This window comes from Trichomycterus rosablanca, chromosome 3, assembly GCF_030014385.1.
Source record: "Trichomycterus rosablanca isolate fTriRos1 chromosome 3, fTriRos1.hap1, whole genome shotgun sequence".
NCBI lineage: Eukaryota > Metazoa > Chordata > Actinopteri > Siluriformes > Trichomycteridae > Trichomycterus > Trichomycterus rosablanca.
The window spans coordinates 42,804,411-42,822,149 of NC_085990.1; the positions used below are offsets into that span (position 1 = coordinate 42,804,411).

Below are 17,739 nucleotides of genomic sequence, written 5' to 3' on the forward strand. Positions count from 1 at the left end.
TGCGCCACCTGAGCAGCCCGATATTTAGGATATTTTTGATAATTTAAGTATTGTGGTTAAAAGAAACATAGTAACAATGTTATTTATTTGTTTTTATCATCTGTCCTTTGTAGTGGAGATTGGGTCTTGTTTGATAAAAAATGTAATGGTGTAATATAATGATATTGTATTTATATTTGTATGGATTTTAATTTAAATTTAATTTCACCTACATTAAAACAGTTTGATAAAGATATCTGAACACTGAAACACTGGTTTTTAGGTCAGGTGACTGTGGAGAAAAGTCCAGGACAATCCAGATGGTCTTAAGGTTTGAGATTTGAATTCGAGAACAAAATGTTTCAAATTAAATGAATGGAGAAGTTTTATACAGAAGGTGGACTTCTTAAAAATGGTATATAATGAGTATGAAAATGAGTGTAATGTAGTGCAGGGTTTTTCAAAACCTGGGTCGCAACCCTTGAGTGGAGTGCAGGTCGCAGACTAAAATAATAATAATTAAATAAACGAATTTTAACAGGCACATAACAGCTTTACTTTACACCTTGTAAACCACAGTGGGACCAGATCGTGACATCATTATTCAAGTGTATTTCAGTTTTCCTTCCAATCTAGTATCCAATTACCCGATTGCATTATGCTTGCTCTCTACCGATGCTGACCTCCACTCCTGACTGAGGGGAGCGAGACTGACACGCGCCCCTCCAACACGTGTGCAGTAGCCGACTGCATCTTTTCACCTGCACAGGGTGAGTTTATTTGCAGATCAGCTTTGTGTACGGAGAGCCACACCCTGATCAACGCATTATTCCTGAACTCTGTGCAGGGACCATCAATCAGCCAGCAGAGGTTGTAATTGCATCAGTTTTTGAGGTCTCGTCCGGCTACAACTCTGTATGAACAACAACCAATTGTTGTTCATGTAGGCACCCAGCCTGCCGGATAGCAGAGCTGAGTTTCGAACCGACGAGTTGTGTGTGCTAGCGTGTTTTACAGATGTGCCACCTGAGCGGTGTTTTGTGTTTCGTTTTGATTAATTTGATGTGTTTTAATGTGTTTAAAAACCCTAATGTAGTGTGTTGCCCTGCGATAATTACTCCTGTTTTGAGTCCAATGTTACCAAGGGAAGCAGACCCACCACCACAATGACCATAGTTTTAATCAACCAGATGTTGATTAAAACTATGAAAAGGGTGTTAAATTTGATGTTATTGAAAAATTTTACTGCAAATTCAGGTTCAGCTTTAAAAAAATAACGAAGGAATGCAGTTATACCCCTTTTCCACCGACACGGTTCTGGTTCCGTTCCGGTTCCCGAACTTGATTTTGAACCGGTTCCACGTGTTTCCACCGAAAAAAAGAGGTTTCAGATAGCGAACTAGCGTTCTTATCTGGCACCACAGAATACTTGGTTTTTCAGCGTTTGTCTATGGGCGTGTCACAGTGTAGAGGTTTGGAGCGGATGTTTTCACATGAGACATTATAACATTATATAGAATTTAAACCACTCTCATCGTTTAAAGTTCACCTGATTACATTTTGAGCCAGTTTGCCACTGATATTCGCTGACATTTTCAAAGCGATGAACTGTGTGATATAACGTGGTAAAAGTGACCTGGACAGTATAAACACTTAACGTGAAAAATAAAGCGTAACGTGGAAACACTGAGGGATGAATTTGGGCAGTACAGAGCACTTATAACCAGTAATAACAGAGAAATTGAGTGTTTCTGTGTTGTACTTTTAGTACATTCAGCCACGTTACGCTTTATTTAGTTGAAGCTTTTTGTGGATTCAGAACCCCGAGCTACATAAACACGACACGTGAAGTTAATCCTGCTAAACACAGATACATGTGGAGCTTTTAGACTGGATTTGATGGCTATTTCACACAAATGTATTGTAGCCGGCGCCACATTGGTGTCAGAAGTGGGATTGGGGCATTTGGGTGGCTCTGGTGGTACAGTTGGCCAATATGTCCGGTCTGTTTGAGTGCGCTAGCCCAGGTGGCTGTAGGGGCAGGGTGCCCGGTCCAGCAGTGGGTGGAAGAGCGGCTCGGCAGTGTAATGGGGTGCGGTCTGGCCGAGGAGCCACCCAGTGGACGCTGGCGAGTTGGTCACCGGGTCGGTTGACCATTAGGGAGGGGGCAATGTAGCGTCACCGCTAGGGGGCCGCCACGGGCTTTACCCAGAAGCCCTTGCGGCCATGCTGTCCGTACTTACCGTGGCCGTGTAGCCCAGTGTTGGGGCTGGGGTGGCTACGGTGAGGGCTGGATAGGCAGCCTTTATGTTTGTCTGTTGTATGAATGTCTGTGTGTATGAATGAGTGTCTGTCCTAATCCACTGAGTGAACTGCCAAGGGCAGCTCACTCGCAGCCCCGACGCTCTCCTTCCTACTCGCCGGCGCCACAGTATGTTCGTGTCATGGAACTTTTTACGCCCAGCTATTTACGCCCAGAGTCGTGGTAAAAGCGAAGCGCAAAACGCTTCTCACGTCAGTGAACTAAAGACTACAACAACTGCGACAAACACGTCTACGTCTTCTTATCACCAACAGCTGATCGACGCTTTTTACATACAAACGAACATCTGTAACAACAGCACAAATGCTCGCACGTAATCTACACGCTCCGCCATCATGTTACTCTTTACTTTCGCTGTGTAACACCCACCGTTGATGACGCACGCTTGGTTCCCAAAAACTGGTGGAAACGCGGGTCGGTTCTCTACAAAACACTAAGGTTCGAAGAAACCTGAACAGAACCGGTTCAAGAACCACGGTTCTGTTGGTGGAAAAGCGCTATTGGAATAGCAGGACCGTGCTGGCAGTAATGATGCGGTGTGAGCACTGAGCGGCGGTAGCGCTGTGTGAAGGCTGCAATGCGGAGCAGCGAGGCAGAACTCAAGAGGAAATAGACGCGGACTGAAGTTGAAGATGGAAGCCGCCGTGTTTATTCTGTCTCTTGTCGACTGCTGCTCTTTGATTTTCCTGTCGGTATATTTTGTATCCTTTATTTGCATATCATTTAAATATCGGAGTAGATGTCGCTTTTAATTTGCGGGTTTTAGGAGAACAACCTGGCGTATAATGTTAATGCACTATTTAGCTAGCCCGGGTTTACAGTCGGTTGACTAACGTTAACAGATTAGCTCGTCTAGACAGGTTTACAGTAGATAGATTTTGCTATTTCAGATTAAAGTAGGACTGGTTTTGTGTAATTTCCCATTTTACAAAGAAAACTGGGACTGTGTTTGTGTCATGTAGGGAAGGAACTTACTGTATTTCCTCAAAAATAAACGAGGTGTTTCATTGTTCCTTAGTGAAAAGTTAGTCAGGGCAAAAGTTCATTAGCTTCTTGATACAAACTACTTGATGATTGATCCATTTCTCGAATTATTTTTGAGGATTTTTATTTAATAGGCTTTTATTTAAAAAAAAAAATCATTCTATTATGATTATAAGTACAGTGGACCCTATTTTTCCCATAAGAAATCACGTAAACAGAATAAATCCATGCCAGACCTCCCAAACCACCCCCTTACCTAACCTTTCTAATGTCTTAAATTGTCTTTTTTTTGTTATAAATTCAAGTATATTTTCCCTTAAATCTTAAATGATAGATTAGACATTACTATAATAAACAATACACAGTAGTACTGTACTGTACATAAAAAACACACATCACATTTCAGTACAGTACGTGTGCTGTACCATACACCATAATACATTTCCTTCTTTTTTAATAAAATGTATCTACCAGAAACAACAATAACTCTCATATTTCTTTTTCTATATTTCAATAGTGTTGTATTTTGTAGGTGTAATTGCACGAAAGAAAGACTACTTTACTGAGCCGAATTCCTTCTTCTCTCTCACTCACTGGGTGTGTTCGAAAACCTAGGGAGCTGCCTTGCTGTCTTACTGTCTACATAGGCAGCTGACTTAGTAGAGAGGATTCTAATAAGTTAGTGACTTAAAAGGCAGGTTATTCGAACGCACTACTTAGACAGCGATTCCATCGGGTTTAGCATTTCGCATTTAGCATTTAGCATCTCGCCATTAAAACCAATAAACTGAAGTAGCTAACGTCAATAACATCTCCCTTCATGTACCGATAACGGTTAAATTTCCTGACAAGCCCGAACTTGCAAATAAAAACACTCGGTACAAGTTTATGCAAGTTAAAAATCAGTAATATTTTATTTACGTTTGAAAATAACTCCATTCGTTTATCCGCCCCGTCAGCCATGAATGCTGGGATTGTCTTGATTAAGGCAGCGTTCGATGCTCACTCGTTCTTGAGCCAAAATAACATTGAAATAATAAGATGCCTCAGAAGTGTGGATTTTAAGGCATCTAGGATTTCGAACAGCCTCCTTCTCGGGAGCGCGCACAGGATGACGTAAAATGCTGCCTATGTAGACAGCACACTAGCTTTTCGAACACACCCCATGTCCCCTCTGTCTGATACACGGTGACAGGTACTGGCAGAATAATTATACAACAACGAATAGTGATTTTTTTTTCATTTTCTCACCACTGCACTTCCTCTGAACCTTCTTTGGGGACATTTTAATATCGAATTTTGCAAAATATAAAGAAAACACCGTATGGATGTTCGGTCACTGTATATACAGTATATATGTAGAGAGAGAGACGGTTGGAGTCAACTTGTTCGTGACGTCATGTGTTTCGCGAATTTCTGTTCGTAATCCGAAATTTGTTCGTACGTTAAGTTGAAAAAAATATCGTTCTTAACCCGAAATGTTTGTATGGTAAACCGTTCGTAACTCAAGGGTCTACTGTATTATGTTTGGGTCTTCAAGCTTCACAGTGCCTCGTTTATTATTCCTCTCATTTTAAATATAACTGTTCACCTATAATTGCACATTGGGCATCTAGGCCATCTATCTATTTTGTTACAGATTTGTGTAGAAGAAGCACTTCTGTAAGCTGCTTTGGATATGAGCGTCAGCCAATGCTATAAATGTAAATGATTGCTTTTGCATCCTGTGGGCCTTTCCAAGTTCTAGACACATCTAAGGGATAAATAAGCTGGATGCACCTGACAGACATTTAAGCACAGAAATGGGCCTGCATATCTTTGTAAAAAAAAAAAAATAATAATCAGTTTTTCAAATACTTTGTCTCCACAACATCCTACCTTGCTGTTCCTGTAATAGACTTGTTGCCAATTTTGTCCATACAGTAGCATAGTTAAAATGCTGCTTAATACAGACATTTAACATCTGGTCAGTGGGGGATCCCTGTTCATTGATGGATGAGGTAGAAGGAGGTGACCAAATCCATTTATTTGTAGCATATTTATTCATGTAAGAAATTGTATTTACCTGGTACAAGTACCTAAAGTGTTAGGTGAGTGTAAATCCAGACGCTGCTCAAAACTGATTGGCTTCGGGTAAACCTTCTGCTGGTTTTGCTGTCTAAATGATGTGTGTTTGAAGTTTAATGTGTGTTCTAACACTATTGATGCTGCTTTAGCAAATGTTGTGATGCTGACTTCTGTTATTTGATAAAAAAAAATTCTATTTTAATCTTATTGACCTTAACTGTACATGCAGATTATTACTTTGTCTGATCTTGAATGTGATTACATTAACGCTCGGGCTTGCTGTTCAAAGTTAAACAAAGTAAGTGTTCATTTTCAGTTCTGCATTGAACCATGCATGTCTAAATGTATGTCACTTAAAGTCCTCATGATATTAGACTGGTGTCTTCTAGTTGGGGAATGTGCAGTTCATTGACTTGCAGAATCTGATTGTGAAATTCTGGACAGTTTACAAAGTTACTTTTATTAAAGACCTATAGATTTTGAGACTGGCCCTGCCAACCTGTTTACTTTAATGTAAAATATCATAATCCTAATGTTTTATTATGTGACTAACTATGTATCTCTGTATATATAGTGGGTCATACCTGAACTCATTGGTCAGGCTCTGGCCACGGTGCTGATGCTAGTCTCCATGCACTGGTTCATTTTTCTGCTCAATGTACCTGTTGCATCGTGGAATGTTTACAGGTAAGCTGTTCCAAGTGCTTGAGTGGTGTTATTTATTTAACACATAATACCTCCCAGTGATATCCAGCATTGCTTAAGTGTTTTCTTTTTCCCCCTAGATATCTGAAGGTTCCTATGGGGAACATGGGAGTGTTTGACCCGACGGAAATTCACAATAGAGGCCAGTTAAAGTCCCACATGAAAGAGGCCATGATTAAATTAGGTTTCCACCTGCTCTGCTTTTTCATCTACCTGTACAGGTAAGACAAACTGTTGTGTTAATGCCGTGCACATAACACAGCCCTATAATATTTAAAAAAATAAATAAATACATTTAAATCTCAGCTCTGGTTTCAGTCTATTGGGCACCTACACAGACGGGATTGGCTATGTCTGAGGGAGGACGGGCCAAAGGAAGTCCTCATTGCTGGTGTAATTGATGAATAATGTAAAGAAGTGTGTGCGCAGTACTGATCCCTGTGTGAACCTGCCTCAGGCAGGTGAAAAGAAGCACCTGGGTACCACACGTATGTCGGAGGGTCAGCTTGTGTTGGGTATCACGCTTTTGGGCAGGGTAGGGCAGGGCTTTTTAAACTTTGTGAAAGGGCTACGAGCCAAATAAAAAAGGGTTGCAGAGAAAATACTGAAAATTAAATGACACAAACACTTGTACACAAACACACTATTGTAGACAATTTATGTTACATCTTGTAAACCACAGTAGGACCAGATTGTACAGAGAAAAAACAGACAGAGTAAGATGCAATGCTTGTGTTGCCTGGGTTGCGTAAAAAATCATGGACAAAATTTGGGTCGCTTGGAAAAAAGTTCCCTTGGGGTAGGCGATACAAATTAATTGGATATGACTAGATCTGGAGAAAGGGGGGAAAAGGGAGAAATGCAGAAATAAAAGTAAAAAATAGTAATAATAAGTCGCTGCAGAGGTTGGATGACTTTTTACTTTGAAAATAAACAAACTATGTTATCTGGCCAGGGGTGTTTAATCTTTAATACCAAAACTAAGACTGGTTGAAATGGTTTGGATATATTGTGCATAGCAACAGATGGGTACATAGCAACATAGTAACAGTCAGTAATTGTGGTGCAATGCAGGTTTACCTAAGAAACTAGCAGCTCAGTAAATGCAGTAAATAAAATTGCAATATATCTATAGTGCAATATGTCAAATGCAGTGCAATATGTACTGTATATACTGTCTATAAACTAAATGAAATGACTGAATGTATAACAACTTTGCTTTTCTAATTAAAAGTTAAACAGTGACTAGCCAGTAACTGGAACCTGTCCTGCCTGTTTAGGGTTTCTGTACCTCCTGACTCTTGGTTTAACCTCTGTCCAGTTAACCCCTGTCCTACTGAACCACACTCACTTTCATTCTCTCTGGTTTCACTTCCAGCATGATCCTGGCACTGATCAACGACTGATGTTCTACAGAAGTAAGAATCCAACTGCCAAATCATAAACTGTCTCTTCTGTGCTGTGAATACAGACATCACCTACAGCCAGAGACACATCACACACACATACACTCCTTTAGATACCAGATACATCATCCCCAGCAGAACCTTTCCCATCACTAAAGAATCACTTGAAAGACCAGTGTTTCTTTCTGTTTGCTTATTTGCATTACATCACAGATCTGTGTAGTTTCTTTATTTAGCTTTTTGTGTAAGAGACTCTCAGCACTACTCTCAGCACTGCTCCCATCATGCACTGCTTCTCAGGGCTGAAGCAACATGACAATCGCACTGACTCAGCGAAGCGACCTATTGGCCCGGAGCACGTCATCGCTCAACAAGCTTGTTTTGTAAATCCTGTCACTGAACACATGTCCAGCTGTCTCCAAGATGTACTTTTTATTGTCAGTTGCTAGAACACGTTTTGTACTATGTTTTATTGCTGTTCATTAGTTAAAAATAAATCAAATTAAATTTTGTTCAAAATAATTCTAAATGGTAGTAAGGAACATATGATCTTTTATGTGTAGGATTTCTGCTATGTCAGTGTCTACATGTTGTGTTACAATAGTAATACAATGCTACCATGGTTACCTTTGTGCCTTCTGGCTTTCATCTTAACAATTATATCAGATCATCTATCAGGCTTGTTGGCAAGGGAATCGTTGTCACATCTTGATATTGCTTAAAGAGGATTATAAGGGAGTCTAGTTAGAATTATAGCGTTTTGCTCAGGGGTAATAAATTGGGGAATTGCTGATTTAGCAGCCCCCAGATTCTCAAAAATTACACCAAGAGCTTGGTTGACATCCTATTTCAAAATCAAATTGTATTAAAATAGATATAAATGGACTGACCTCTAAGTGATCCTTTCAGCTAGAACAGACTCCTCTGAGAAGGCTTCTCACAAGACTTTGACGCACGTCTGTGGGAATTTGTGACTTTGACGCATGGTCAACACAGTCTCAGTGGATGTTCCAGTTCATTCCAAGCTGTTCAGTGGGGCTGAAGTCAGGGTTCTGTGCTGGCCGGCCACTGGAGTTTGTTTAAACCAAGCTTGAACTGGAAAGTTGGAAGCATAGTATTTCCTTTATTTAATTTATTATACTTGTTAGCATTTGTTGGCTGAAACAAATGAATTTAAAATTAGAGTGGGTGTCCTAATAGTTTTGTTTGGGTATTTGAGCATCTGGGCCCAGATAATTAGGTTTTGAGTCACTAATACTTGAATAGCAATGCCAGTCTGTCATGATCAAATAGTACCAGTAAGGTGTAGCATTTCTAAAAAATTGTAATTAGATTTCATTTCTATTAATTAGCTTTTCTGCTGGGTTTACATGTTTAGTTTTCGGTCAGTGACATTAATGTGCATCTTACACTTTAAAACTAGGTTCATTATTACTAGTATAGTAAGGTATTTATATGGCTGCAAACATTTTAATCAAATATTTTTATCATTGTAGCAGCCCAGGTAAAAATGTTAAGAACCATTGTTTTAGGTACATCAACAAGAGTGATGTCTGTTTATTGATCTGTCATGCATATAACATCTTTATTATTGTTGCAGCTACACTGATCAGCCATAACATTAAAACCACCTCCTTGTTTCTGCACTCACTGTCCATTTTATCAGCTCCGCTTACCATATAGAAGCACTTTGTAGTTCTACAGTTACTGACTGTAGTCCATCTGTTTCTCTTCATGCTTTGTTAGCCCCCTTTCATGCTGTTCTTCAATGGTCAGGACTCTCCCAGGACCACCACAGAGCATGTATTATTTGGGTGGTGGATCATTCTCAGCACTGCAGTGACACTGACATGGTGGTGGTGTGTTAGTGTGTGTTGTGCTGGTATGAGTGGACGAGACACAGCAATGCTGATGGAGTTTTTAAACACATCACTGTCACTGCTGGATTGAGAATAGTCCACCAATCAAAAATATTTAGCCAACAGCGCCCCGTGGGCAGCGTCCTGTGACCACTGATTAAGGCCTCGAAGATGACCAACTCAAACAGCAGCAATAGATGAGCGATCGTCTCTGACTTTATATCTACAAGGTGGACCATCTAGGTAGCAGTGTCTAACAGAGTGGACAGTGAGTGGACATGGTATTTAAAAACTCCAGCAACGCTGCTGTGTCTGATCCACTCATACCAGCATGGGGGTCCTGACCACTGAAGAACAGGGTAAAAGCAGGCTAAAAAAGTATTTAGAGAAATAGATGGACTACAGTCAATAATCGTAGAACTACAAAGTGCTTCTATATGGTAAGTGGAGCTGATAAAATGGACACTGAGTGTAGAAACAAGGAGGTGGTTTTAATGTTATGGCTGATCAGTGGTCATATAGCCAAATCGATGAACCTACCACATGAATGGGGATTCTACAGTATCATTATATTTTGTTTACATTGTTCGAATTTTCCTACTGAGCTTTGCCATCATGCAGTCTTACATAAACACTTCTAAGGAACATGCACTGTGTGTCATTCAATAATAAATAAAACATACTTGGGTCATTGTGGCCAATAACTTAAAACACACCAGCCCACTACTGCTGAGATCTTAGTGCTCAAATCTCAGCAGTGTTATCAGCTGGTTGGCCATCTACACGGACATAATTGTCTATCAAGTCAATTAAAGAGGGAAGGTGGTGGCCATTGGGATGTGCACTTGTTGGTGCGTTCTCAGTGCCAGTCCCAAGCTTGGATAAAAATTAGGGTTGCGTCAGAAAGGACGTCTGGCATGGAAACGTGCCAAATCGAGTATGTGGAGCAGAATGATCCAACCCCTAAATATGGGAGCAGCTGAAATATAATTAATAATTATATAATTATAAATATATATTCAGCAAAAAAATTGGCTTCTGGATTGTATTTTCTTTTACCATAAGGTGACAGTTTGGGTTTTTTGTTTTGTTTCACATACGGTACTTTGTACTTACGGAAAATTCTATATGACTTTAACTAACATACCTGTCTTCCAGAAATCTATGACCTGCTTTCTAAAACGCCAATAAAGGACATGATGGCCCTTACAAACCAAACCAAACATCAGTCAGTAGGGATCTAATGCAGTGATATTCACTGTGGTGAACCTACAGGTAAACCGAATAAGAACCAGTGTGAAGGCGTACAGTGTTAGGCTGAAATTACATGGGACCAGCACACAGGACCTGTTTGCATAGAATTTTTTTCAGCAGCTGTTCGCAAAAGTATGTTCATTTTCGGTTCACATGCACATCACTGGCATGAGCCTTCATATCTGTTAAGTCCTTGTGTTTAACCTGGTTAATGCTGGGATGTACTGTATAAGGGGATGTTGGAGGATGCATGCTTTCTCTTTATAACCTGAAATTCACTTGAACTTAATCTGTGGTGTCAGTTTTGTGGGAAATACTTCATCTGAAATGAATAAAAGATCAAAAGAAGAAAATATGCCACGTTTTTATTTACACTGACGTCAACATCAGACACTACTTTTTCTCTGACCTCATTCCTCTCTAGGGGTGCACTCGTTAATATTTACTAACATAAAATTTGCAATGGTGTTTGACTTTAGGTACCAAAGAGCAGTCCACCTATTTATCTCCTGCGAATGTCCAGACTCTAACATCAGTATGAACCATTGTTGGTTAACAAAATTTTAACTCACTCACTTTCTAAGCCGCTTATCCTTATCAGGGTCTCGGGGGGTGCTGGAGCCTATTCTAGCTCTCAATGGGTGCAAGGCACAAAAACCCATCCTGGACAGGGAGCAGGTCCATTACAGGGCAGACACACACGGGCAGCACGGTGGCACAGCAAGAAGGTCCTGGGTTTGATCCGCAGGTGGAGCGGTCCGGGTCCTTTCTGTGTGGAGTTTGCATGTTCTCCTCGTGTCTGCGTGAATTTCCTCCGGGTGATCCGGTTTCCTACCACAGTCCAAAGACATGCAAGTGAGGTGAATTGGCGATACTAAATGTTCATGACTGTGCTTGACGACAAACTTGTGAACTGATGAATCTTGTGTAACGAGGAGCTACCGTTTCTGTCATGAATGTAACCAAAGTGTGTAAAACATGACATTAAAATCCTAATTAATAAATAACACACACACACATCTAAGGGCAATTTAAGTATCTGCAATTTACCTGACCGTCTTTGGACTGTGGGAGGAAACCAGAGCTCCCGGAGGAAACCCACACGGACACCGGGAGAACATACAAACTCCACACAGAAAAGAATTGGAGCACGACACCTGGGAATCAAACCCAGGACCTTCTTGCTGTGAGGTGACAATGCTACCCACCGAGCCATTGATTGATTGCTAAGAAACATTGAATGTGATAGTACAGAGGACCCAGGGTTTGAATCCCCAGCAGTGCTGTCAGCTAGCTGGTTCTGCAATGGACTGCAGTCCTGTCTGGGGTGTGTTAATGAATTAAAATCAGTTCTGCCCTGACCCTAACCAGAATAAAAGTGGTGGTAAAACATGAAATGTGAACTATACAAGATGGTTGCTGGCCTTGTGGTTAGCTGTGTAGTGATTAAAAAAACAATGCAAATAAAAATAAAAAATCAGATCTTCAAAAACAAGTTTGAAATGTTTGACCCTAATCTTGACTTCTACAATCTTTCTTAGCGATCTAGTCTAACCTGTATTTAAAATTACATTTAAATTGTTTTTCTTATATTCTTGAAATAAAATAGTAAAACTTTACATTTTACATTCATTATACTAAGAGGCCCTGGCTTCTAGTCCAACCTGAATCTAAAATTACATTTAAATAGTTTTTATATTCTTCAAATGAAATAGTAAGAATATATAAAAAAAAAAAAAAAAAAAGAACATTTGCATTTTACGTTTATTATACCAAGAGAACATCATCAACTGTTCCATTTCCAACAACATCAGAAAGCAATATTCTAAATAATTATTGAGATGAAACTTGCTTGCCATGCCACGACATACACAGATCAGCCATAACATTAAAACCACCTCCTTGTTTCTACACTTACTGTTCATTTTATCAGCTCCACTCACCATATAGAAGCACTTTGTAGTTCTACAATTACTGACTGTAGTGCATCTGTTTCTCTACATACTTTGTTAGCCCCCTTTCATGCTGTTCTTCAATGGTCAGGACCCCACAGTACCACCACAGAGCAGGTATTATTTAGGTGGTGGATGATTCTCAGCACTGCAGTGACACTGACATGGTGGTGGTGTGTTAGTGTGTGTTGTGCTGGTATGAGTGGATCAGACACATCAACGCTGATGGAGTTTTTAAACACACAGTCACTGCTGGACTGAGAATAGTGAGATGACCAACTCAAACAGCAGCAATAGATGAGCGATCGTCTCTGACTTTACATCTACAAGATGGACCAACTAGGTAGGAGTGTCTAATAGAGTGGACAGTGAGTGGACACAGTATTTAAAAACTCCAGCAGCGCTGCTGTCTGATCCACTCATACCAGCACAACACACATTTTCACTGCAGTGCTGAGAATGATGCACCACCTAAATAATACCTACACTGTAGTGGTCCTGTGGGGGTCCTGACCATTGAAAAACAGGGTGAAAGCAGGCTAAAAAGTATGTAGAGAAACAGATGGACTACAGTCAGTAATTGTAGAACTACAAAGTGCTTCTATATGGTAAGTGGAGCTGATAAAATGGACAGTGAGTGTAGAAACAAAGAGGTGGTTTTTATGTTATGGCTGATCAGAGTACAAAACTTAGTACTCAGAAAGTGTTTACAAGGTTCTGGAATGAAAACAGTACAGAGTAAAACGTACTGACTCATAGTTCTATTTTAAAACCCTGAATGCTTTATTGAAAATATGCATACATAAGACTTCTCCTACACATTACAGAACAGTACAATCACTTGTAATATTAACACAGTTAAATGCAAAACAGATCCTTCAGAACCTGACGCAAAACAAACTGTTTGCCCAGTAACTGCACCCTAGGCCATGTGGTTATAACGAGCTGGCTAAGAGCCATGCTTTCACGTCACAGGAAAGCAGATCCAAATTCTTAAATGAAATACAAAGTCACCAAAACGAAAACGGTTCGTTTGCATAAGCAGCACATTGAACGTGATTAACATTGGTGAAAAAGCATTTTAACAGTGCAGAGGGTGCGTGTGTGTTTGTGTGTGTGTGTGTGAACATAATCCCTCACTTCCAGGACACATTTGGCTGGTGAAGGAAGTGAAAACCTGTGAAGAGGAGCTTACCTGATGCAGGCGGAAAAGCAGAACATTTGAAAAAAAGGTGGACACTCGGCCTAGGTGATATTTTTGATCAAGTCTTCTAATACATGCCATAAAATACATACACACACAAATAGCACATATTAGAAAGCAAATCAAAGTTCCTAGGATGGCGAGACTGTAACACTTTGTAAAGCATAAGAACATCATGTAGCGGAAAAATAAAGAAGAGGTCACTTCTAAAGAAATACACTGAGTGTGAATATATATATATACAGTGTATCACGAAAGTGAGTACACCCCTCACATTTCTGCAAATATTTCATTATATCTTTTCATGGGACAACACTATAGACATGAAACTTGGATATAACTTAGAGTAGTCAGTGGACAGCTTGTATAGCAGTGTAGATTTACTGTCTTCTGAAAATAACTCAACACACAGCCATTAATGTCTAAATAGCTGGCAACATAAGTGAGTACACCCCACAGTGAACATGTCCAAATTGTGCCCAAATGTGTCGTTGTCCCTCCCTGGTGCCATGTGTCAAGGTCCCAGGTGTAAATGGGGAGCAGGGCTGTTAAATTTGGTGTTTTGGGTACAATTCTCTCATACTGGCCACTGGATATTCAACATGGCACCTCATGGCAAAGAACTCTCTGAGAATGTGAGAAATAGAATTGTTGCTCTCCACAAAGATGGCCTGGGCTATAAGAAGATTGCTAACACCCTGAAACTGAGCTACAGCATGGTGGCCAAGGTCATACAGCGGTTTTCCAGGACAGGTTCCACTCGGAACAGGCTTCGCCAGGGTCGACCAAAGAAGTTGAGTCCACGTGTTCGGCGTCATATCCAGAGGTTGGCTTTAAAAAATAGACACATGAGTGCTGCCAGCATTGCTGCAGAGGTTGAAGACGTGGGAGGTCAGCCTGTCAGTGCTCAGACCATACGCCGCACACTGCATCAACTCGGTCTGCATGGTCGTCATCCCAGAAGGAAGCTGACGCACAAGAAAGCCAGCAAACAGTTTGCTGAAGACAAGCAGTCCAAGAACATGGATTACTGGAATGCCCTGTGGTCTGACGAGACCAAGATAAACTTGTTTGGCTCAGATGGTGTCCAGCATGTGTGGCGGCGCCCTGGTGAGAAGTACCAAGACAACTGTATCTTGCCTACAGTCAAGCATGGTGGTGGTAGCATCATGGTCTTGGGCTGCATGAGTGTTGCTGGCACTGGGGAGCTGCAGTTCATTGAGGGAAACATGAATTCCAACATGTACTGTGACATTCTGAAACAGAGCATGATCCCCTCCCTTCGAAAACTGGGCCTCATGGCAGTTTTCCAACAGGATAACGACCCCAAACACAACCTCCAAGATGACAACTGCCTTGCTGAGGAAGCTGAAGGTAAAGGTGATGGACTAAACCCAATTGAGCACCTGTGGCGCATCCTCAAGTGGAAGGTGGAGGAGTTTAAGGTGTCTAACATCCACCAGCTCCGTGATGTCATCACAGAGGAGTGGAAGAGGATTCCAGTAGCAACCTGTGCAGCTCTGGTGAATTCCATGCCCAGGAGAGTTAAGGCAGTGATAATAATGGTGGTCACACAAAATATTGACACTTTAGGCACAATTTGGACATGTTCACTGTGGGGTGTACTCACTTATGTTGCCAGCTATTTAGACATTAATGGCTGTGTGTTGAGTTATTTTCAGAAGACAGTAAATCTACACTGCTATACAAGTTGTACACTGACTACTCTTAGTTATATCCAAGTTTCATGTCTATAGTGTTGTCCCATGAAAAGATATAATGAAATATTTGCAGAAATGTGAGGGGTGTACTCACTTTCGTGATACACTGTATATATATATATATATATATATATACACTTATCAGCCATAACATTAAAACCACCTCCTTGTTTCTACACTCACTGTCCATTTTATCAGCTCCACTTACCATATAGGAGCACTTTGCAGTTCTACAATTACTGACTGTAGTCCATCTGTTTCTCTGCATGCTTTGTTAGCCCCCTTTCATGCTGTTCTTCAATGGTCAGGACTCTCCCAGGACCACTACAGAGTAGGTATTATTTAGGTGGTGGATCATTCTCAGCACTGCAGTGACACTGACATGGTGCTGGTATGAGTGTATAAGACACAGCAGCGCTGCTGGAGTTTTTACACACCTCACTATCACTGCTGGACTGAGAATAGTCCACCAACCAAAAATATCCAGCCAACAGCGCCCTGTGGGCAGCGTCCTGTGACCAACTCAAACAGCAGCAATAGATGAGCGATCGACTCTGACTTTACATCTACAAGGTGGACCAACTAGGTAGGAGTGTCTAATAGAGCGGACACAATATTTAAAAACTCCAGCAGCACTGCTGTGTCTGATCCACTTATACCAGCACAACACACTAACACACCACCACCATGTCAGTGTCACTGCAGTGCTGAAAATGATCCACCACCTAAATAATACCTGCTCTGTGCTGGTCCTGTGGGGGTCCTGATCATTGAAGAACAGGGTGAAAGCAGGTTAAAAAAGTACGTAGAGAAATACAGTCAGTAATTGTAGAACTGCAAAGTGCTTCTATATGGTAAGTGGAGCTGATAAAATGGACAGTGAGTGTAGAAACAAGGAGGTGGTTTTAATGTTATGGCTAATCGGTGTATATATATCAACTTCAAAAAGTTTCCACACTTTTTTAAACTTCAAGAACAAATGACATCACTTTTCTACAGTGTCACCTTTCCTTGCAATGCATTTTTCCCAGCCTCGTACCATTTTAATGCCATCAGCAAAAAAATGTTTTTGGTTGAGCGTGTAGCCACTGACGCACCGCTGCTTTTACATCACATGAAAATCTTCTTCCCCTTAAAGCTTCTTTGAGCGTCCAAAAAGGTGGAAATCAGATGGCGCTAAATCCAGAATAAAAGCTCTCAGTCTATCAGACACGACCAATTACTACTCCTCCCACCCCCACTGCTTCCAACTGAAATATAAAAGTGCAGAAACTTTTTGAAGATCCCTTGTATATATATATATATATATATATATATATATATATTTATATATAATTAAGGAATTAAGGTAAACGAATGAATAAAATTAATAATATAACTAAGCAAAAATTCATAAGCCCAAATAAAATAAATCAAACAATTTAAAGTACAGTAAATAATAGCTAAAATAATAATATAAAAAGACAAATCAAGGATTAAGTAAAAAAAATCGGAAAGGACAACAGCTTACTGACACAAGGGGATTAGTACATCATAGCATATGAACGCTGCAGTAATACAAATAGAAAACACTAGCAGCTAGCAGGTGTATTGATACGCATGTTCAGTTCAAATAGGGGTTACGATATGATACACACTACAAATCAGAATTAGAACGATCAAAATGTTTTTAATTTGGAGAACAAGTATTGATTTATTCTGGTCAGGGTCGTGGTGTGTCCGACACAGAAACACTTGGCACGAAGCTGGAACTAATGGTACAATGGACAACGAACGCTTACACTCACTCACTCACAACAAGGGGCAATTTAGAACAGCCAATGTACTGTTTGCATGTATCCTAGGTGGTAAGAAGAAGGTACCTGGAGGAAAGCACACATGAAATCCATCTATTAAAGCAACTGCTTCATCCTCATTAGGGTTGTGATGTGTCAAGAGCCACCCAGAAACAAAGCATGCAGGATAAGAATACACACTGGATCAGATGCCATTCTATCTAACGGCAGCACACAGTCACACTTTTACACATTAGGGCAAGTCGGTGTAGCCAGTCCAGTTCCTGCATGTTTTTAAGAGATCTCAGAGCCAATCCATGTGGGGCTGCAAGGAGAACCATTGGGGAAGAGTGCTCAAAAGCGTCAGGTACATATAAAATACCTGCATGGTTTAGCTGATACATTATAGTATCACACATGCATAGTATCATAAAAGCTGTGTTGATTCATTAGCTGTATGGAACTTTGTTTAGAATTTTCTTTAGCACAGTTTGCTCATGGATTTTATTG

The 17,739-nt window shown here is 40.5% G+C and overlaps 1 protein-coding gene across 1 annotated transcript; it reads left to right on the forward strand.

Moving 5' to 3' along the window:
• Positions 1-2,919: 2,919 nt before the first annotated feature.
• cnih4 (cornichon family AMPA receptor auxiliary protein 4) lies at positions 2,920-8,253 on the forward strand. Its single transcript, XM_062992130.1, has 5 exons — positions 2,920-3,003; positions 5,583-5,651; positions 5,928-6,040; positions 6,139-6,279; positions 7,437-8,253. The coding sequence occupies exons 1-5, from the start codon at positions 2,935-2,937 to the stop codon at positions 7,462-7,464; spliced, it is 420 nt and encodes a 139-aa protein (XP_062848200.1). The 5' UTR covers positions 2,920-2,934; the 3' UTR covers positions 7,465-8,253.
• The last annotated feature ends 9,486 nt before the right edge of the window (positions 8,254-17,739 follow it).